Below are 23,850 nucleotides of genomic sequence, written 5' to 3'. Positions count from 1 at the left end.
TGTTTTAGTTTAAATCCAGTGTGCTAGAGTACAGAGCCAAAACAATGAAAAAACATGTCCATCCATCCATCTATCCATCTATTTTCCGCCGCTTATTTGGGATCGAGTCACAGTGACATCAGACTGAGTAAGGAAACCCATACATCCTTTCCCTAAGCAACGCTCCTCGGTTACTCCTGGGGGATCCCAAGGAGGCCAGAAGAGATATGAAGTCCCTCCAGTGTGTTCTGGGTATGACGCAGGATCTCCTACCAGTGGGACGTACCTGGAACACCTCAAGAGGGAGACAAACTTGTCCCCATCCGAATACTTTCTCATTCCAGTGCATTCACACATGCAGGTCAGTTAGGTGTAGCTGAACTGCACTGACCCTCTCTGTCTCAAGGCCAATGCTCAGTCCTCACCTGCTAGTCACATGTGGGTATTCAACAAAAAAACACCTGTATATTAGACCAAGCACATGTTTAAAAGCAAACTATAAAGGACTGTCCTAAAAAAAACTCCAATGTATAAACTCTTACAAAAATAATAACCTTTGAATCATCACTTATGACCCATTAGAAATGTGTGGCCTGTTTTTTATTATGTTCTTCTTATTTTGCTGTGTTTGGGACACTTCTGGACGTAAACCTTTTGGGTAATGGGTGTGTAAGCCCCCAGCCAATAACCGTGTAGAGTAGGGATGTCCCGATCCGATATTTGGATCGGATCGGCCGCCGATATTAGCAAAAAATGCATATCAATATCGGATCGGCCTGCACGGGAAAATCCCGATCCGGACTCCCGATCCAGTGTTTTCCAGCACACCGATGTAGGTAATCCATTCCAGTTTTTTTCAGCTTTCCCCCCCAAATCCGGTCCGCGTTTTTCAGCACACCTAGCGACCTGTCCAGCATCCCACTATTTATTTTCTACTCAGCTTTTTTGTGTGTTTTGCTTTTTTAATACAGTTTACAATATTGTTTGCACTGATGGCTTTTTAAGCCTTGGTTTACACTCTTGTTGTTCAAGAGCAGAGCACTGATGCCAATTCAGTTTGTGTGGTTAATTGACTATTTATTATTTTGTCTATTTTGTGTTTATTTAACCCTGTTAAGAATAAACAGGTCAGCTTCTCATTACCAACCATTGTGGATTATTCAAACTAACCTAATTAAGTTGGCTAGTTGTTCTTAAGAGTAAAACCCTTTTCAACATGAGTATAACAACAAAATAAGTAAATATCTTTAATCTTTAATACATGCTTGGATCGGCCGGTATCGGTATCGGCCTATGCTAAAAGCTACAATATCGGTATCGGATCGGAAGTGCAAAAAGCTGGATCGGGACATCCCTAGTGTAGAGTGTGGATCACTGTGTAGCGTAGTGACCAGGTGAAATTACTGTCTTCGTCTCTTCGTGTCATTAATGTATATAGATAAAAGTGTCTGTTTGACTGAGGGCAGAGCAGAGAAACACAAACATGCACAGAGCAGAGAGGCCACAGTGGACAGGAAGAAGCGTGTATTTCACACAAATCCGCCAATGCTGCTCCCTCCTGGCGCTTACTACTTTGTTCCCGTTAGCACCGCTCGCTCTCTTTATTCACTCTCCAGCTCACTTGACCAATGCTCCCCCCTCTCTCTCTCTCTCTCTCTCTCTCTCTCGCTCTCTCTCTCTCTCTCTCTCTCTCTCTCTCTCTCTCTCTCTCTCTCTCTCTCTCTCTCTCTCTCTCTCCTTTCTCTCTCTCTCGCTGTCTTATTTTGGAATCAGCTTTGTAAGCGCATCACTGAATGATCTAAATGAAAACCAGCGTTCGCTACTCAATTTAGCATTAGAGTTTCTGCCATAACATGATTCAGGAATGGACTGCTACGGGGTTACGGGGTCACTGCAAGATGTTCTTGCTTGTATCAAAAGAACGCACAACACCTCTATTACATGGTGAATGAACAGAGCCCTGCTCCCATGGCCCAGTCTCACTTGGGTGGCTTTGGATCAGTGAAGGCCAGAGTCTGGTTTTGATTTACTATTACATAAGCACTTTGGGACTGTTGTTGTTGAGAAGTTTGCTTTGTGGGGAAAAAAAACTAAGGAAAATAAAATAACAAACAAGAGAGTGATTCCAAAAGCAATTGTGTGTAAACCGTTCTATCAAGCCACCCCTCATACCCCCAACAGCCCTATCTCTCCACAGTTAGTGGGAGGTGAACGGGTTTAGATGGAGGGTTGAGGGGGAGCTGGTTAAAACTGGAGGCCCCCTACAATGGAGAGGAGCCCCTCAAATGGTGGATAAACAATGTACCTGAACCAAACAGCAGGCAGTGATAGAGGCATATGCCAGGGAGATGGACACACACTAGCGACCATGGGATGAGAAGCAAGGATGCACATTTTAAGCAGTTTCTGTAATCGATAGTCGGCTGTGTTAAAAAATATTATTGGTTAATCATTAACAATTCATGAAATGCACTGGACCTTTTTCCATTATAAAACCATGTTAACCATAGACGTGACTCATGTGTGACACAAAATCAGAGTAGGCTACCCAAGTTATTAGTTCAAAGAACGGAAAAAGTAAACACCAAGTTACTTGAATGACAAATTACATAACACAAAATAATGACTTAATTTAAAATTACTGGGATCCCACTCTGGTCTGTCGCTGTCTATTCAACAACTGACCCAACAAAATCCCAAGTAGTAAACATAGCAAATGTTTGAGCAACTTCCAGCTTCATTAGAGGGCATAATTAGATCAGACTAGATGTGTCTAACATATACAACAATTAATTAACATTTAAATTAAAATGATTGTTTAAATTATATTTAATCGAAATTGTGGGTCACCCCAAGACAGACTTCAGTGTGATATAGAAAAAAATCAGCATAGCTGATCTACATGATGCATTGATGTGTGTGTTCACTGTAGCTAACATTAGTTCAGTGTTCATTAACACGACACAGTGAGCAGATCGAGGCACACTGCGACTTTTTTCTTCCTCAGACGGCAGGGAGGTGTATATGTTTTACAAGTAGTGCGGGCCTTACGGGCAGTCACCAAACACATCTGTAACCCTATCTCATTAAAGCACAACTGTGTGTTACATCAAATTTACACAACATTTTCTGACAGTGACACTGCACTTCCCTTGTCTTCTGCATTACCGGTTAACCTATTTTTAATTGGTCAAATTATGAATGGCAATTGATCGATATATCCTTGACATCCCTTGGAAGAAGAGATAGGTGAAAGTGTATTTGAGGTTTCTGAGGCTGGCCCTACAAAGAATCCCCCAGTCGCAACTGAGGGGCCCAAAGCGTGTGATTATTAATTACTGATGGCTTCCCAGCCTTTGAAAATCAGGGGGCCGCAGACATCAGATGTGTGGAAGAGGCAGAGGAGCGAAAGGCCTGTCATTACCATCACAGAAACAATGCTCGAATTTGGCTGTCATGCATTTTTGCCTAATTGACTGTTTTGATGCAGTTTTTTTTCCATTTTGTTTTTGAGGGGGCACTGATGCCCCCTGCTCTCCAGTCTTGATGAGGAGAACTTGGTGGGCTTTCAGCTTCACCCAGCAAGAACCTTCCGGAGGTTCTTTGATGGCAAGAAAAGCCACTGGAGACCTCAGGGGCCTCATTGGCCTCCATTTATGTATCAGCACCATAACACTCCATTTTTGATTCCTGACAAGAAGTGAGTGAGGAGGAAAAGTAATGTATGAAAGGCATACAGTGTTTGTAAGTGAATGTATGTGCCATATGGAGTGTGTGTCTGCAGGGTGGTACTTTTTGTGTATGTGAGGTTGCAATGAAAGGGGGAGGCCAGGGACCCACAAACCACATGAGGGGTCTCCTAATTTGCATAATTAACTGTTGACACTAACTGTGCTTAATGAAGGCCTATTGAAGTCATTGACCCTTTTACACAGCCAGCCCCTGGGAATGAGACAGAGGCTCCTCCGCCAAAGGTTAAAACAATGTGTCTGGTTAACTTCCGACAAACGCGCCGAAACGCCCCTAAGTCTCAGAGATTCATGCTCAATCTAAGGGGTTATGGCACAGAACGACCTTTGATTTCCCAGACCTGAAATACCACCAGATGTTTGGCTTCAGTGACTCATCCCTCATTATTATTCTTTGTTTGAAAGACTTTGCTCAGCCACATAATTTTTTCTCAAATAAATTGGCATATTTGATGGCTGAGTTGTGTAACATTATCAGAGATTGTTAATTTAGATCAGTTGTTTATTAGTTAATTAGTTTATTGGGCTCAATTTACAAAGAACATTATGCATACATTTCATTGCTTGTAAAGATCCATCATTCAGTCAGAAAAGTTAAAAACAAAAAAATCCTGTTGTCTGTTCCATAAAAAAAGATAACCATGCATACAGTAAAAAGGAAGGTTTCAGTTCAGATGTTTTTGACCTCAGTCTTAGTTAGCCTTAATTGTCCCCTTGTCTCCTTTGTGCTGGTTTTGTTTCACTTTTAAGATTAAAGGCATACATAAAATCAGACCAGTGTTGGTTGTATTTCCATCTACTGAATATCAGCCAAACATGTATTTATGGTGTGCATGTGGGTCAGATACCCTCCACCATTGTATAAATCTAGGTCTATAGCATCAAGTATGTAACAACAACAACAACAAAAAAACAGGGTCTCCGGGATTACCCTTGAATTTATTCGAGTTAATGTTGTTTGTGGGGAACAAGTTGTATAAGTCTATTATTAGAGAAGGGCCATTAAAACACCAGAAATCAAGTGAAAGCCAACAGTGTGTACACTGGAGGTGTGTGGTTAGAGGGAGCTCTGGCTGCTGCTACTGTTGTGGAAAACACTTGCACACTTCCATACTGACAGACCACTTAGCATATGGCTGTGATCCCTTTATACAGCCTTGTAAATAGGCTCTTTCACCGCTCAGTGTTTCTGTTGAAACAAGTAGAAAATGTGATCTGCATTTATACTATAGTAAGAAGAATTTAAAGGATGATTACTTTATTTTTTTAATGTTTTCTAGCTAAAATGAAACCATGTTTGATTCAAATTAAACTTTTAGGCATAAAAGAAGTTTTGTGAAAGTGGTAACTTTTGTGAGACATAGTTAAAACAGTAAATAATCATCACTGTAAAGACAGCAACATAATGTTTATATATTTTGCCCCTCTTATTAAGCCAAGGTGAGTTAAAAGTGATCTGTTTTTGGTTATATTTAACCAAAAATATTTAGCAGTTTTCTCACATTTGCAACTATTATTGATCAATCTGCTTATTATTTTATTTACTTAATGATTAATTGTTTTGGCAGTAAAAGGACTGAGAACAGGAAAAAACACTTCACAATCTCTTCCCGTAGCCAAAGGTGATTTATTTATTAGTCTGACCAACAGTCCAAAATAAAATGTATTCAGTTTACTGTCATATGAGACAAAGGAAAACAGAAAATCACCCTTTTGAGATGCTGGAAGCATAAAATGCTCGGCATTTTGCTGAAAATTAGTCATTGACTCAAACTACTAATTGATTACATCATTACTGACTTCTTTTTTTCTTGATTGACTAATTATTCTAATCATTTTAGCTGTAGCCATATCCCACATCTCACAAACCTGTCCACAAAGCGAACCATGGAGGTATCAGGATCACTCAAGACTTTCTGGTGTGGTGAGGGATGCCTGTAAGGACTACACCTCAACAGACCTCCCAAACACAGTCAGGCTGAAATGAATTAATGCTTTCCAAATTCCAAAGCTGACTCTGTCACTTCACCACAATCCAGCTGTCCCGAATCCAGTACCAAAAGCCTCTCCAATGTGTCACTGGTTGTATCTCCATGTACAATTGTGTGTTTGTGCTGTTTAGTAACGGTCATAGTTTCCCATAGATAAAAGGAAATCTGATCACAAGTGGTCACTCTGATGCATTTGAGACGCATTCTAATGCCAGGTGTGAACTGGAATCTGTCTCAACCGGATACAGACAAAGTCCATCTGGATACAAGACACTGAAAAGGTCTTCCTGACTTGGGATGATATACTGTAGCAGTTGTACGCAGTTAGAGTTTCACCTAACTGTACAACTGAAGGACTCTTAATCACCTGTGAAATATGACGGAAAATATACACACAGTAAAAAAGAGAGTTAAAGACGTATTTTCACAATTACTAAAGGAAAGATTTTAAGACACTAGTGGATACTAATGGGTTGTAATAGGGAGACAAAAGCCATCTGTTACACAAACTTGTCAAACGTCACAGCACTGTAATTGTCACTTCTCTAAAATCCAGCTGTCTTTGATGTGTTATGACTAATTTCTTCTTATACCGCTGAAACCACTCCGTACTCCCTTAATGTCTAACAATACTCAAGGGTCATTACGCTTCCTGAAAATGTCCCTCTGTTTTCTTCTTGGCGTCACTGTTAGCGGTCCACTCCTATTAATGGCTTTTCCATTTTGTTGGCGTTAAAAGCCTCGAGAGGCCTAACTACCATCCCTGTTCAAGGTTTGGAGAACAGAGGGATTCTCTCTCTCCATGTCTATAGTTTGTCATAGGCAGCCAAAAAGAGCTTTTCCCTTCTCCTCCCTCTTAATCCGCACACTTTGACGTGTTGAACGAGGTCATTGGGGAATGTTATGAATAATCAGTGTGGACTGGCCTGGCATTGTGGACTGGCTTGTTTACTCTATTAAAGAATCAATGATTTTCAATATCCTGTGAGAATCTATTTGCATTGAAAAAGCTCTTCCAGTTTGCAACCCCCCTGAACTCATCAACCTAATTCTCGGCTACTGCACAATGTATAAAACAGATTTATTGTTCGGTTGGTCCCCATCAGGTTTTTTTTTTTTTTTTTTCTCAAAGGGGCCTAGAAATAGTTGATGGGGAGGGGTCTTTCACGTTTAATGACAATGTCCTTAAGCATGAAACTTTCCCACACTTCAGAAAGAACGGGGGCCCTAAGATTTGTTTTTATCAAAAAATTGAGTTTGTCGTCGATAGATAGATGCTGTATGAAAATGTGCTATAACTGATGTAAGTGGGACAAGTACCCTCCCCATCCACCCTTTTTATGTGTATGAGATGGGGCGCCCCCCACCCCCCTTGGTTCTTGCACACTGGTTTCAGGGCCTTCAAAAGGGGGCCCCTCAAGCTTTGATCCTCTATATGGGTGCAGAAAAACATCTTTTTGCCCTACACTGTGCCCAGGAAAGTTTTTGCTGCTGCCGTATGCTAATGTGGCCAAGCTAATCACCCTTCCCAATTACAAGATTTATATACCGTAATGGCGCCCAGTGGTACCCCTTCAACCCCTCAATTCTGTGGCCCCCTTATCTACCCTCCGGATGTCCCATGGAGCAAAGGTGTCTTCTGTCTGTGGATGCAGCTGCCATGCCACCACCTCAGCCTCTTGCTTTTCTTTTACAAAAAGAGGGTAACATGAAAACAGTCCTGTGGGTGGGCCCCTTAATGCTGTCCCTCTCATTCTCTACCTAATGTACTTTTCCAGTAAATGTCGGGAAACACACAGTAGCTCCGAGGTAGGCTCCAGATAGATGTGTTAGGGAGGAAAAAAACTGTGGCCCTGCAGCATGTCTGGTGGATGTGATGCCCAGATTATATTTTCCTTTCAACATATTACTAACCAAACCCAGTCCATAAGTGAGCTCCCTTAGTGTGACTGTTTTCATACTTTCAAAACACATCCTCATCATTCATTTCTTTCCCTTTCAGGCTGCTAAAATTTAAATTTTAATGTCATGTTAAGGTCATGGAGGTTATGAACTTTGTAGATAAGGGAACATGTGTACTTTTGTAAGAAACAGTGTAAGTAGTAAGCCTTAGGAAAAACAATGTGCAACATTAATCTGCACTGTGACCCACTCCTGGCCCCACTGAATGGGACAAATGTGTAGTCCTTGCAATGCTGGATGAACCCGCCAGAGTGCTTGGATCTGTCCCAGGTTCTCCTCAGGTGAACTCTAATCCTGCTTGTTGAAAGGGAGGGGGGTCATGTTCTTTCCAAAATAAAAAAGGCGTATTTCCAAAAGAAAATCTCATATCATATCATATCTAAATATGAGGTTTATTGGTTATCTGTTTTTCAAACTTTGAGATAATGAACTTGAGGAATTACACTGTGAAAAACAACGTGTTTGCACACTGAAATCATGGCAACAGCTTTTTGGGATTTCAGCAAAAGTTATTTTTAATACAAGCTTCAGAGAGAGAGAGAGAGAGAGTTGATGCTTCAAAGCCTTCAAAAGGTTTGGTTCCACTTTCCTTACTAGATTCAGTCTTTTTATGAAAAGCTGGCCTCTTAAGCATTAGTCTGTTAGTCTGTAAACGTACTGTAGTTTGTACAGTGTAGTTGGCATAAGTTTGCTTTGACTTGACTTACAAAATGGGCAGATATGATGCCCACAGTAAGTTAAAGCTCATTTAACTGACAAGAAAAACCTGAAGTTGACTCAAAAGCCTTTAGTCCTCTGTTTGAGACAAGGGGTTTTAGTATTTTGTGCTTTTAGAAATGTTTTGTGGTTGTAACTCTCAGGATTCCAGATTAACTCTTTGCATTGGTGGCTCTGGTTCAAGTAACAATTTTAGTCACTGGGGCCAGTCACAGAATTAGGACATAAAGGTGAAAGTTGTAATGTGGGCCTAAAACCAGTACATTTCCCCGGGGGGAAAGTTTAATTTCTATGTAACCTAATGTAGTGCATGTGTTTGTCGAGCCCATGCCTATTGAGTTGATACAGGATGTAGAACAGAATCACAGCATAGATATGAATAAAATCAGGCTTGCTAAGGTGCAGTTGCATTGGTAAAAACAGTTTTTAATGGTCCTAGGAGGCCGTTAAGTATTTACCATTTAGTATCTTTAGTCTTTGGTCTGATGATTTCAGTAACAGTTTTTTTTACTATTACATGCTACTGTATACTGTGCTATTCTGATACAATCTGTGTAGTTTTTAATACTAAACTGGAACAAAGTTTTGCTTTGTACAGGAATGTTGGTCATAAGATATTATTAGTAACCTGTTGTTTTAAGATTTCCCTGGAGTGATGCAGGGTATTTACTGACATTGCATAACCAACATAAAGGCATGGCAATATAAGGGTCAAAGCCTTTGCGATGGCTTTGAAATGGTGCACTTTGTATACTTGGTGTCTGTGTGTCTGTGTATGTATGTGTGTGTATGTGAACCATAGCAGCGGACACTTACTGCCACATCCAGATGGTGCTGGAAACAAACAGGGCTACGCTGTAGGACCCCTCAATAGGACCGTCTAGACTGGTCCCTGACCAGACAGATACAGCCTCCCATCAAATTAGCGTTTGTCAGATTTATGGTAATGGTCCGCAACAGTCTTCCTGTCAGTGACATCAAGATTTACAGCACTGACACCCACCCTCTACCCCCCTGCCACACACATATACACCAACCTCATCCCGAGCTCTCCCTTTATCCCATCCACTCCTACAAATGCACCCTCCCGTTCTCTCTCCATCCTTCTTTTCTTGTCCTCTGCTCATTGCTACTGAACAACTCTTGCCCGCCACCAGGCCTTGTCTGTGCAGTTGGGAGGAGAAGTTGTGTGTGTGTGTGTGTGTGTGTGTGTGTGTGTGTGTGTGTGTGTGTGTGTGTGTGTGTGTGTGTGTGTGTGTGTGTGTGTGTGTGTGTGTGTGTGTGTGTGTGTGTGTGTGTGTGTGTGTGTGTGTGTGTGTGTGTGTGTGTGTGTGTGTGTGTGTGTGTGTGTGTGTGTACTTGGGAGGTTAGTGTGAAGGCTGAAGAGATGAAGTCCCCCAGCCTCCACTGAAAGCGTCACAAACCCAGTGGAGAAAAAAAGACCCACTCGGGGTGGCAAAACCACCCAAGCCCCCTCTGCCTCCTTAACAATGGGTTGTGTCAGGGTTTCCTGTTAATCCTCTGTGATGAAGCTTGAGTGTTTTTTGGGGTGAAGGGGTTGGTTAGGAGGGTGAGGTGGTGGTGCAGCGAAGCTTGGGGGTTTAGGGGCGTGTTATTATCGTGCAGTTTAGGGGTGACACAGAAAGATACTGAGTGGTAGAGAGTTCAGAGGGTGAAGAGCAGAGAGGAAGAAGGGATACATTATTGGTGGAGTGCGAGTGGAGGACAGAGAGAGAGAGAGCCCCATGTATGCGGATTAGCGTCGCCCCCTCTTTCATGTTGGCGTTTTTGGGTGGTAACCCGATCTCTGGGCCCTAGCACTAGCGAGCCCAGTGGGAAAGGCTTCCTGACAGATATCCCGTCCATTCTCAGCCCAAATGTTTTTCCAAGGCTGCTCCTCTGCCTTTGATCTGGCCTCCTCCTCAACCACACAGGGTCACAAGCTACCATGTCAGGCCATAGAGGAGAAGGCCAACACTGGAGCTGCTTACTGAAAAGGGGAAGAGAAGGAGAGAGTGGGAAACTGTGTGGAGGGGCGGGGGGGTCGCTCCAGTTTGTTGTTTGAAAATCTTGCCCCAAAGTGTAGACTTTTCTTTGGTTGTCCTTAAAAGTGAACTTTATGCCCCAGATGGTCAGTTGGTCACATCACCCCATTCAGTCAGATGATACTCCATCTTGCACCCTTGTTCCTTAACAGCAGGTGGTGCAGAGCTGTTTTTTCTGATCGTTTTTCCAACACCATGTACACTGCGATGAAACACACTCTTGTTTAGTAGATTCCTGTATTTCAGGCAGGTTAAATGTCCCTCTTCTTCTTCTTGTTTTTCATATAATAATGACCTCTCACAAAAGACATACAAGTTATGGGTCTGCCTGGTAATCTCAGGTTTAAGGCGCCAACCATGAACTGCAACATCCCAGTCCACATGTGGGTGGGTACCTTTGTTACCTCCCCATCTCTTTCTCCCCATGTTTTCTGTCATCTCTCTACTGTCAATTATCTAGTAAAGGCAAAACATGCATCCAAAAATATAGTATATATGATATTTAAAAATGATTAGAGATGATGTTCTGGAAATGAAATGTGATACTGTTTTAGAGTCAATTTGGTTTATTTTATTCATTATGTCTTTCCTTTTCTGGCTTTTCAAAATTCTTATAAGATGCATATTCAGTTTACTGAGTTACCGCAATGCATTGCTCCTAACTGTGCAGTGTGTTCCAGCAGAAAGCTGGGGGGCGCTCTAACTTCACTCTCTGGCTTTCTGTGTGTGTGTGTGTGTGTGTGTGTGTATATGTGTGTGTGTGTGTGTATCCTTGTCCAGACACCTTAGCGTCAGGGCAATAGTGTTCAAGCTCTGAAATGAGGGCCAGACAGACAGAAGTGGGATGAATGAATTGGGTAGCGGGGGTGATAGCAGAGAGAGAGGGGGAGAGAGAGAGAGAGAGAGAAAGAGAAAGAGAGAGGATGTTGCTTCAGAATAAGGGGATGATGTGCCTGCAAAACAGTGACAAGAAAATCAGCTTTAAAACAGGGCCTCCCTGTACACACACAGACACGCAGGCATAATGGATTTGTGGGTTGTTTTGTCGACTTAAGTAAGACACGGTCTACTTCACCAGACAGGGTCATCTTATTATCGCTGTATGTCTGTCATTTCAGTCCAGTAGGTCTCTGTGATATTGTGTATTAAGCTATTGAAGTCAACAGTAGACATATTCAACACTCGCTGCATCAAAAACATTCCACACAACTGGATGTGCATTGTCGAGGCATGGAATGGGAGTGACGTGTATCCCCCAAAGGTGCCAGTGTACTCTTTCAGTGTGTGTGTGTGTGTGTGTGTGTGTATGTAGGTGTCTGTGTTTGTACAGGGATCTATTTCTGATGCGGGGGTAATGACTGGCACCTGTTTAGTGTCCTTAGTTGGCCATCATTTTTGAAGTGCAGTAAATCTTGTATTTCATCACCCGCGGCTACAGTTTGAATGCATGTCACAGCACTCGCTGCCAAATCCACATTTTGTTTGTTTTATCTTGCAATTAAGGTTTTAAGAAACCGGTCACTCATGCCTGTACTAGTGACAAGCAGCATGCCTCGGGTATTATATCCCCCCACTCCCCCCACCCCCCACCCCAGGAAGGAAATGTGCTGCCACGAGAAGGGAGTTGTGGTTAGAAGGCTGGTGGAGGAGGAGTTATCAAAACATCAAGAGGACTTAAGCAATCAAACCTCCTGGTCTGAAATATGTGTTATGATATGAAGCAGGGAAAAAAAGGGTAGTGGGTGGTTTGGTGAGGTGTGGTGGGGACCCAGGCTCGAAGCCGTCTGTGGTTGGCGCGGTAACAACTAAGCATGGGAAGAGTCCAGTGAGCAGTCTTGTGTGTCTAGCATGTCTCTCTCACCCCTTAACGAGAATGGCATGCAGTGCGCTCCACACACCCCCTTCCCTCACTGTACTGAACCACACTGTGTCCCACCGTGCACCCCCCATCCAGCTTCAAAGCGGCAAATAACAACAACAACTGAAGGGGGGAGAAGATGAATGAGGATGAATGAATGTGCCCCTTCCATCCCCCCTTTGCCTGCGCACCCCCTACCCCCAATTCCCCTCTACCCTTCCTTCCATCCCTGACTGACTGCCTTCCTACATGCCCTTCTTCGCTCCCACCCTCTGCTTCCCTAGTTTTGCAGGCCTGTGTTATGACTGTGGCCGGTGTGTATTACACACATATCTGTTAGCGCCACTCCTCCGTCGGGACGCCCATATAAAGGACTGTCATTTTCAAAGGTCAGGAGTGAGCCCTGCACACAAGTGTTGTCCCGACACTTCGTCTGGAAAAATAAAAACGGCCTGCTTGCCCGTCCATGTCCTGTGTCTGTCTGTGGTGGCTATGACTCCCAGAGGCCAGTGTCTCGGATGTCCTTTCCCTTTTTTCCTCCTCCTCCTTTTCTTTCCTTTGCTAGCTCCACTGGGGTTGGGAAATCAAGATACCCACTAAGTGAAAATTGGCAGCCAAGCAGGAAGTCATGGTTTGCTTTTTGGTGTGCCTGGCTATTGGGAAAGGCCTTGAGGTAAATGTGATACCATAGTTTTTTAAGAGGCATTATGGCACTCATTAGCACCATTGCTGGGCCGAGTGCAAACAGTTCAAGCATATCGGGTGTGTAACCTACCTTTCAAGAGGGATTGTGCCGTGCCACAGGCGTGTTGAGCAAGGACACGACCAACTGTTTTTACTGCCAGTGAACAGGGCTTGTGCGTCTGTGTGCTTGTGCTATTGTGAGAAATGAGCTTCATGGTAAGGAAGGTGTACTATACCAAATTTCCTTGAACTGTACGTTTCCAGATGAATACCCCTTTTTGCCAAAGTGGTGATTCATCAGTCATAAGGCACTTATTCTCTGTAAACAGGAGCACTATTATTATTATTATTTTCACACAGACTCAAAGGAATTTTTGGAGAACTCCAAGTGTCTCAAAAAGATGATCTGATGAATGATTTCAATGCACTGTACATCTCCAATTAATGTGCATGCCTTGGCTGTTTTCAGCCAGCAATGAAAGATTGCAATGAGATGTCAATCCGTGATGATCACTGATTATCCATATGCTTGAAATGGATTAAATTTTCCCTTTTTTAAATGCCTTTAGTAGTTAAGTTTTTTAACTTTTTGGCAGTACCACAGATCTTCAATTCAAATGGAAAATACATTTGTCTGTCTCATCATTATATTGTATTAATACCTTTTTCCATTATCTAGTCAACATATTTGGTGTCTTTTAAAAAAAGCTTTGCGGTTTTTGAGCAACACAGATTTGCCATAACTCACCTGCCAAAATTACTATTAAACTAAACTGAAAATCAGAATGCACCTACATGCAGCACATCACTTAGATTAGGCCGTGAATATCAAAATACCCGGAAGGAGCATTCAAAAGCAATATATAACACATGTTCTATAATGACCCCGATGATCAGTAGTTATTTCACAACTGAAGCGGGGAGAAAAACTGTCCATAGAAACTGGAATCTTAATGGGGTTCCTCAATTTGGAATATGCTGTCATGCCCCTTTCCATTTTCATGTCCTGTGGTGTCTCAATGGTGGCCACAGAGAGAGTACGAGAGTGAAACATGAACTAGTCTGCTGCGGTGGTAGCGGCTTCCCTCTAACCCACATTTATTACATCTAAAAATACAAAGTGGTTTTCTAAAAAGAGCCTGGCTCCTGTTCTGTCCAACCACCTCAGGTGAATTTGCAACACGACGGGTTGTGCCTCATTGACAGAACAGTTTTCCTGAAAATGTTTAAACTCTTAACTGATCCCCTCGGTTGATAATGGCTGAAGCCTGTGCCTTGACCCTTTTCCATTTATGCACTGTCCAAATATCGGTGCACATGTCAGGTTCTAAAAGTATGCAAATCAACAGATGGTCACTCGAGGTCAGACTCCATTGTGGTGTTGGTTTGGCTGAAAAAGGAGCTACAGTAATTATTTTCCATTCATACCACTGATTGTCCTTTCTACCTCTGAGTTTGGGCTCCCCTGTTATTTACATGAAGCTAACTGTTATTAAGTTCAGTGTCTTCAGAGTGAGGGGGCTGCTCTGACCTGGCCACACACAGCCTATTGTAGACCAGCAGTAGTGTCTTCAGCTTCTGTTCTTGTGTGCTTCAGCTCTGGTCCGCTGCCAGGAGGCCCAGTTATGTCACCCATTAAACGCCTTGACATCTTTTTCAAATTGGAGGCTGGGGGGCTGTTTTTTCTTTCCTTCTTTCTGCCATGCATCTTTTAAGGAGACATTTAATCTGAAAAAATACAGCCTGGCTATGTCTTTGTTGATATTTATATCCGGCTGTGTTTCTCATTTACATAAAGCCTAGCTAATCAGCTTTCACAACAACAATGAGGTAATGTCTCGGCAGGTCTTTCAGGGAGGCACAATTAAAACATGTCCAATCCTATAAGAGGCAGCCAATCAATAAAGTCCAGGAATGGTAGACCTTTTTATGGAGAGTGTTTTGGCAAAGAGTTGCAAGATTTTATTTGTTTTTCTTAAAGATTGCCCTCTTTTTAATGCACAGGTGGCCTCATGGTAGTTTAGTAGTAACCTTTATAAACAAGGAAGTAAAGCTGATAAGCCTCCACATGTTTTTTCTATGTGATAGCCCATGTGAGGATATTTGCATAACTGTTTTTTGGACATACTGTAAATAACTCAAACCGCATTCAGACAACTGTTGAATGACTATGTTGAATTCAATTTCCAGTTTTATTCTCAGCTGTTTTTCTGAATGCCCTGGAGATTTATCAAAGTAGTCATCACAGAACCGCCTCATTTGAGCTCTGAGTCTCAGTGACACAGCACACTGACTCTAAGATCATCGAGAGTGTGGTCAACAGGGGAGGGGCTTGTCTTGAAGTAAGCAAAGGCCTTTGGACATATTTATTTTTCTCCTGTGAGCCTTTTGACCAAGCTACCCTCGTCAATCTTGTGGTGTCAAAGAGGGCCAGAGGTGGGAGCTACCATCTCTGTCTCTCTCTCACTGGGGCCACTGTGTGCCTGGGGACCCCAGGGTCAGGCCCTGGAGTCTTCTTTTGAAATCGGCACTGTACGTTGAGAGAGAGATGGTGGGAATTGTTCTGTCTGTCAGCTCCCGCATGCCAATTAGCCAAGCAACCATATTTGTTAACACCTTTTGTCGTAAACCTGATCCAATCATTTTAATATAAGAGAAAGAATAAATAATAATCACCCAACTCATAGCAGCTTCATATCAACTGCTCCACTGTTTCCATCTTTCCTCACCTCTATACCGCTTTCTCTCCATCCAAGTTCAGTTGTCAACTCGGAGGATTGACACCTGAAGGGCAGATTCACCCTCTACAGAAATCTTTACATGCAGCCTTAGGGATGGTGGGTGGGGGATAGAGGCAGCGAGGGGTGCAGAGAGCAAGAAAGAGAATAGAATGACCTCATCAAACCAAGTTTTTACATGTGTTCCTCCATCTGACACGCGTGTGTTTCTGATCTTACCATTTTTCTGGAAGAGGAGAATGTTTCCTGTTTGAGCAGACCGGCGGGTTCACCAAGGAGTCGGGGGGGTCGGATTGCTCAGCCGACGTCTGGTTCTGTTGAAGCAGATTCCCCACATCTCCATCAAACAGCAGCTCTGTTTTGGCACGGCTCTGAAAACTGACCCTGGTGGTCACTGAGGTCTGGGGGTCTGCGGAAGACTTGAGGCTGCAACACTCTGCTGTTCCCCTGTTCCTGTTTGATTTGAAAGAGGCAATGGTCATATCTCATAGAAAGTGCTGCTAGTCTGAAGAAATCGGTGTCAGCTAGCAAAGAGGTGTTGCTTCATGCATCTCATGACTAGAAAGGAGCTGCAGTTAAAATGTAATTTTCAGAAGGAATTCTTGTCTTGTACTGAACTTAAATTTTGAACATTTGCCAAAGATACTTGAAAGTTGATACAGCATATTTGTTTATCTTCCCATTTGTTTATATCTGCTTCTCCCTACTGAGGTATACGTTTTAATGGCATGCCAAAGCACACCTGGAGAATGTGCGCACAGATGTGCTGCAGTTCGTGTACACTTGTGCTTGTGTTTTCCTTCCTGTCAGAGTCTTTGATTGAACAGAGTAGCAGTGTGTTGAACAGGGTCGTCCCCTGACAAGAGCAGTAAGCAATCTTGTGTTGATGTTCCTCCACCTGAAATGTGATATAGTGGATGGGAGAGTGTGTGTGTGTGTGTGTGTGTGTGTGTGTGTGTGTGTGTGTGTGTGTGTGTGTGTGTGTGTGTGTGTGTGTGTGTGTGTGTGTGTGTGTGTGTGTGTGTGTGTGTGTGTGTGTGTGTGTGTGTGTGTGTGTGTGTGTGTGTGTGTGTGTGTGTGTGTGTGTGTGCCCTGCCTTGTCCAGACTGGTTCCTGTCTTGCTAATAAAAGAGATCTCTTTTTAGTTTTGGATACTGATCTCTCCACACAAGTTTAAAGATCTCATTCACGGTTCATACTGCATTTGCTCCTTAATGTCTCACAGCAGGCCCTCAGTCCCAGGCCGTGATTCATTGAGTGTCAGGTCTGCCTCTGGCTACAATAAGGGCCCAATCAGACAGGGTCCACACACAGACAAAAACATGTTTTGTTGTTTTGCTTAGATGCGTGAATTTAACACTCCTTTTCTCCCTTACATCTTTTAACTTACCTTTTAAAAAATAAAAATAAAAATAAAAATAGACTTTTCAAAATGTTGCATGATTACGTTGTACAAATAAAAACATCTTGTGGTTTTACATTCCTTTTTTTCAAAAATACTTTCCTGGTTATACAGTTTGCTCCTCTTATATCAACTGATGATCTGGAAGTGTTTCATAGACCAGACCCATTTTAGAGATATAGTGGGGTTTCCTGCTCCATCATATGAAGACAGTAGGGAGGCCCATGAGACTCTTTCTGCAGAGTTGGAGAGATGCAAGTTTCTGCCAAGAATATCCACTTTTAGGGTAGCAGAACTTGTGATTCCAAATGTATAATGTTAATCACTACCTCGTCCCACCAGGTGCATAATTTGATCTTTTTCCAGTGCATTAATTGTTTTGTTTGTCTTGTTTTCAGTGTTTCCGTGCACTGTGCTGTAAAGGACCCCCGCCGCCGAGACCAGAGTATGATGTGGTGTGCATTGGACTGACAGGTGCTGGAAAGACCAGCCTGCTCTCACGCCTCTGTAGTGAGGGCAGCGACGGAATTGTTCCTACCACAGGTATGTGCACATAACATATGGATCAATGGGAAAGAAGGAATTTCAGAGTAAAATTATCTACACCTAAATAGAACCATGCAGATAGAGATGTACTCCTTTTCGTCATATGTTTTCTAAGCTTCTGAAATGCTGTCATGCTTCAAGAACATGTTGTCCTCTGATGTAGAATCACATAATGCTATCCAGGTATTATAGCTCTCCAATAGGGGGAGGCATGTTTTCAGTATGTCTACGTACAGTGGTCATGCCAGAAACACTCTGCTGTTTCTCACCAGCCAATACTCAGCTTCTTTTTTCTAATCAAGTGGGAGGCTGGTGTTAAGTATGTCCAGAAGAGGAGGCTTTAGGGTCAGTACATCATTCTCCTGGTAGTCAACGCACTGCTTTCCATATACGCAACGCAATCCCTCAAGGACACTGACATTACTCTTCCCCTCCCCTGGCTTTGTCAGCAGTCAGTGTTGAGCTGTTGCAGAAGTCCCCTTTTAGATTTAGTCATTGTTCACTTTAAAGGTGCAGTGTGTAGAATTTAGTGGCATGTAGTGAAACGGACTTGGCATAAATGGAATATAATATTCATAAGTACGTGTTCGTTAGTGTATAATCCCATTAAAGTAAGAATTGTTGTGTTTTTGATACCCTAGAATGAGCCCTTTATACCTCTATATCTCTTATATCTACATAGAGTGGGTCCGCCATGTTGCATCACCATGTTTCTACAGTATTCCAGGAATGGCAAATCAAACACTGGCTCTAGAGAGGGCCTTTTGCGTTTTTCAGGAGTTTTGTGCCCACTATGTATTCTCTTCTCTGCAATGTCAGCCAGCCACTTAATCCTGCACACTGGTCTTTTAAGCAGTAGAAGCTAAATATAAAGTAATTCCCAAATGTGCTGCCTGTTACCGTTGTGCATGTCTCTGTGGCAGGCGGTAGTTCAAGGGAGTGAACACCTGTTTGTGCCTGCCGCCGAGTAGACCTTAATGGATATAGTATGTCGAATCCATTACCTCAGCAGGAAAATGTTTTTATTAACTTCTCTTTTTTTTTGTTTGTTAAACTTTTTTATTGTTTTCCATGGGTAACATACAGTATACAAAAACAGATACACAACAATTAACCTAACAATTAAACCACAACAATTAAATATCTATAACTGATATGTTAAAAGGTGAAGACAACTGTATGGTATAATTTGCATAATAATAATTGTATAGGGTCTATGACTAAATGTGTGTGCACAGAAGATGTCACTTTGTCGGTAAAGGAAGCCCAGGCACTGATTGTTGATTATTTGGCATTATGCATTCTTGCTACTGACATCTTCATATATGCTATATGCAGTAAATATTGTTGCCAATAATTCCGGGAAAGAGAATGAAGAGGGTGCTAGCATTTTTTTGCCACTGTCGGACAAACTAACAGGTGCAAGTGTCTGATGAAATGTGAGATCTAAGATCATTTAATAAGGGCATCTTTGGACAATATGGCACTTAAATGTTAATATGGTCAATTTCAGATTCCAGAAATACATTACCCTTGGACAACTCTAATACACGTGCAGAAAAAACAGTTTCCTCATTAGGGCAGAGCGCATAGTCAGGAGAGGATATGAGCTTCATCAGATGGAGCTTCCTGGGAGTGAGATATATCCAATGCAGTAATTTAAAATGTATCAGTTTGCGGTTGGAATTTTTGGAAGTACCATCTAAACTGTCCCAGATTGTTGACCAGCAAATGTCATCCACAGAACAGCCAAGATCCCTACTCCAGATTTGACCATGACTATGAGTGTACCATTTGAAAGAGGTCTGAGTGTGATTTTTCTACAAACCGCCATGTTGACAGTTAAAAGGATATAATTGGACCAAGCTGACACTTAACAAGTTTAAGAGGAAAAGCAGAATAAACAAGGTCTTGTAACCAGTGAGGGTGGGCAATATTCTATTCTACTGGTTATGTTGACACAGGGTGTAACGCATAGGACCATGTCATTTAAAATTTGGGACAGCCAAGCCACCATCATTTTTACTTATCACTTTACTTTTACCACAACATTTACCACCCCACACAAAGTAACACAAAATGAAATTACTTTGTTTAATTTGTCCCAATAGCCATTTGGATAAGAAGTTTACTCTGGTGAGAATATCCATTTTGGTTATGGACACTTTCGCTGACAGAGTTAATTTTGTCCATCTATTCAAGTTCCTACTCATTTTAGGATGTTTTGGAAGTACTTTGTGGAAGTAGATTATAAAGAGGGGTGGATACCACCGCTTAGATACATGAATGATTTAACCACTGGAATATGAGGTGGAAGTGTAGACAGGTTTAAGGATTGATTAAGAGGCATGAGTTGGGACTTGGGGCAATTGATCTTATAGTCACAGAAAGAGCTAATTTGGGCTAAGACATCCAAAATGTGTGGAGGGGCAATATTGGCATACAGCAGCATATCATCTGCAAATCAGGACAGAGAATGGTGTGTATATTGGTTCACTAAGGGGATTTTGTCTGATACTCTTGGCTAGAGGTTCTAGAGAAAGAGAAAATAAAAGTGGAGAGATAGGACAGCCCTGGTGGGACCCTCTAGAGATACAGGTTGGGGTAGATAAGATGTTGGCTGTCACCATGGCTAAGGGATTTGTATAAAGTACCTTAACCAGCTTAATGAAGCCCTGGCCAAGGCCAGACTTCTCAAGCACCTCCCATAGGTATTGCCACTCACTCAGCTGATCAAAGGCTTTGTCTGCATTGAGTGACCATACAGCACAGGGTGTTTAATATCACTTACAAAGTTTTATACATCCTTTTTTAAATCCCATCCTGCCCGATGGGAGTTTATAAAACCGATTTGGTCATGATGCACAAGTTTGTCATACGTGTCTAAATCCTGGAGGTCAAGACTTTGGCATACGCCTTTACTTCAGCACATAATGGGTGGAGTAATGTCCTTCTCTGAAGACTTTCCTCGTTTCATATCAAGAATGGCCTATTTGAGTTAATTTAATATAATAGGAGTTCCCAAATGGTCTGCTTCCTCTTGAGATAAAAATGGGAGGTTTAGGATTCCATTAAGTCCTAACTTTTTACAATGTCCCGAGTTATTTCTGAGGACTAGAGGTTAGGGACTGTTTGTTATTTATCAAAGGGAGGGTGGTGGCTGGGGTGTGACTTGTTTCTTTTTAAAAATGTTTTATCTTGACTCTCCCTGGAGGTACAAATATTTTTCCTGAGTGACTAGGGGAAAATGCATGACCCTCACTCCATCATAAATAGCGTTATTTTATTTATATATTTATTTGTATATATGTATATTCACACCAAAGATAGGTAGTATTGGAGAAAATAAAAAGCAAAGGCTGACCTTTTTCCAACCATTGCGTTTAATAGCAAACTGTGACTATTAAACCTTGGCCCTCTGACTCCCCCTTCCCCCGTCAAGCAACTACTAGCCCAACTTTACTACGTTCTCCTACAGTACTGCAAAAGTTACCTATGATAATTACAGCTCTATAAGACACTAACTTAGACAACCAATGTAATAAACAAACAGCACAGAGGGAGTGAGAGTTATCACCAAAACAAACAGTTAATTTTTCAAGTGAAATGAAAATCCTCCTTAGAGATAATTCCATCATCACACAAGTTATGTGTCCACTTCAGCAGAATCACATCATAGCGTGCATACAGCCAACATTAGCTACATATATTAATGACAGTTTTTCCAAATAAATCGTAACATATAAAACAGTTGCAGCAGCGGCCATAATATCAGTCGCTTCGGCAGGTGTTATTAGATTTTAAAAACGTACCTTTTGGTGATTGCAATAACGTAAGTTACTTGAATACGAAATCCTGTTGAGTTTATCCTGTTGAGCCTTGGTTTTCTAAACAAAATTAGCTCTGGAGTAGGTCTTCCTTTTCCAATTAACTCTAGCTTCTCATTAAAAGTTAATATTGAAATGGATAATCTTCACTAACCATAGTTACTCCTGGCTTATTTATGTTTTTTCCAGCTAGCTTGTGATTGTGTCCATTCCATTTCAGTGCACCACTTAGCATGTAACGGTGAAGGAGTTACACACTAAATAGAGTGTAATCTTGCAGTCAGCGGCAAAAGCCAAGTAATTGTCAGTGTCGCTACCCGATGTGAGTCGCTACCCCATGTGAGTCACACATGTGCAGTAGCGTCCGCCATCGTCGGCCATCTTGGACAGCTACTTACGGCAACACCACTTGGACAAACTACTGTTATATGTTGGATAGATGTATTTCATACACGTTTCAGCAGTTGGATGCTAGTCCGCACAAAGTATAGAAACAATAGAAGTTCAACACAGGTTTGTACATCTGTATGTAACCGGGGAAGTATAAATACACGAGCCATTTTTCATTAGTTTTTTTAAAATATAAACTTTATTGATATATCCTGATCTGAGTTAGCGGCTGATGTGACTGGGACTTTTTTCTTTTTACTTAGACTCTATATATTTTTTATAAAGCCCTTAAAGGAAGTATTTATGAGTATTAATGTGAAAAATACACAGACACACAAACTTTCCCCGGGTGACGTGTGTAATGACTGACAGCTCTACACTCCCTCTGCTGGAGCCCTGCAGTTACTACGACAACACTACTGCTGCTGTTAAGCTGCGTTCAGACCAAAAGCGTCTGACGCGAATTGAGCAGCAAGTCTACATAGACAATGAATGTAAATGGCGCGATCACACGCGATTTGATATCAGGCGGCGCGAATGAAGCGTCTGAAGCGAATGAATGAATGAATGAATGAATCAAGCGTCTGAAGCGGCGCGAATAAAGTTGGAAAATTTTAACTTTTCAGGCGGCATTGCGCCGCGACATCCAATCAGCGGCGAGTTTCTCCCGACGTCACAAGCGCGAATGAAGCGATGATCCAAAAATGTATATTTATGATCAAGCGGCGCGATAGAAGCGAATCAAGCGATTTTTTCGCGTCAGACGCTTTAGGTCTGAACGCAGCTTTAGATTAACATTATTCACATAAAACATAGGAAACACAGAAATAACTCTTCTCACAGTGCTGCAGCTGACAAAACAATATTTAAAATACAAGATAAACTATAACCTTAGAGATGTAACAAGCACTCAAAAGTTCATATTTCTCACGAATCGCGATTGAGTCGGGTGAATAATGTGTTTTTTCCAAGCGGAGTTGCCGTACATAACTGTCAAAGATGGCGGACGATGGTGGACGCTACTGCGCATGTGTGACTCACATCGGGTAGCGACTCACATCGGGTAGCGACTCACATTGGGTAGCGGCTCACATTGGGTAGCAACAGTCAGTATTCTGGATGAAGAGGAAGAGGTGTCACGCTAGGGTCCAATACAGTGAGCTCTCATGATTTCAATATTCAGGTCACCCAAAGAAGGAAACCATTGGGAAGGGATGCAGTTATGTACTGGTGCCCTCCGTGCCCTTGGGCATCCTTCGGATTTGGAAGTTATTGCAATGACTCCAGTCCTCTGTTATCTTACACCTGTTATCAGTACTGGTCTTCTCTGTGGTGTCCATACACCACAGAATTGATATGGTGATCAAAGTTTAGGCACATCCTTTGTGCAGCTGGAGATGTTGTGGTGCATTTTGTCAAGTGTATTATTCAGATCTGTGAATTGAATTGATGCTTATCAGCCATCACTAGCTTGATTGTGTTAACTAGTTTAACCGCCATACTGCTGCCAGATTCGCTCAATGTTTCATATGAATTGGTGGCAGTTTGCTTGGATGTCCATAGTTGTTTTCTCTGTGACTGCATTGTTGAATGTTCATGTTTAAAACACAGAAAAACGTTTAACAAATATGTTTAATTTGATAATTTGGGAAAGATGTCTCTGTCTGGTAACATCTACAGAGAAGATCATGAAGAACAACAAGAGTGGTTTCCCCTGCGTCATGAGTTTGGACTGTTGTAATGTGTTTAAAAGCCACATTAAGCAGTAATTCAAATGTTTAGAAAATCCTAATCGATTGTCTCACACACATCACTCCTTCTGTGTGTGAATGATACCAAGAAAGGAATTCCCACCACGACAATTTAGCATAATTTGAACAACATTAAATGTCTTCCGTCAGTGGGTTTCTTTACTATTTCCCACCGTATGCTACCACAGAAACAAACCACATAATACGTGGT

The 23,850-nt window shown here is 42.1% G+C and overlaps 1 protein-coding gene across 1 annotated transcript in view; it reads left to right on the top strand.

The window, feature by feature from the left end:
- The window catches only part of arl15a (ADP-ribosylation factor-like 15a), a 115,296-nt gene that overhangs the window by 25,907 nt on the left and 65,539 nt on the right, over positions 1-23,850 (top strand). The window contains exon 2 of the mRNA XM_062416954.1: positions 17,524-17,668. Coding sequence (XP_062272938.1) covers positions 17,524-17,668 — 145 coding nt within the window. The remainder of the gene's footprint in view (positions 1-17,523; positions 17,669-23,850) is intronic.

Source organism: Scomber scombrus, chromosome 4 (genome assembly GCF_963691925.1).
Source record: "Scomber scombrus chromosome 4, fScoSco1.1, whole genome shotgun sequence".
NCBI classification, from domain to species: Eukaryota; Metazoa; Chordata; class Actinopteri; order Scombriformes; family Scombridae; genus Scomber; species Scomber scombrus.
This window is presented reverse-complemented; position numbering and strand designations above follow the sequence as displayed.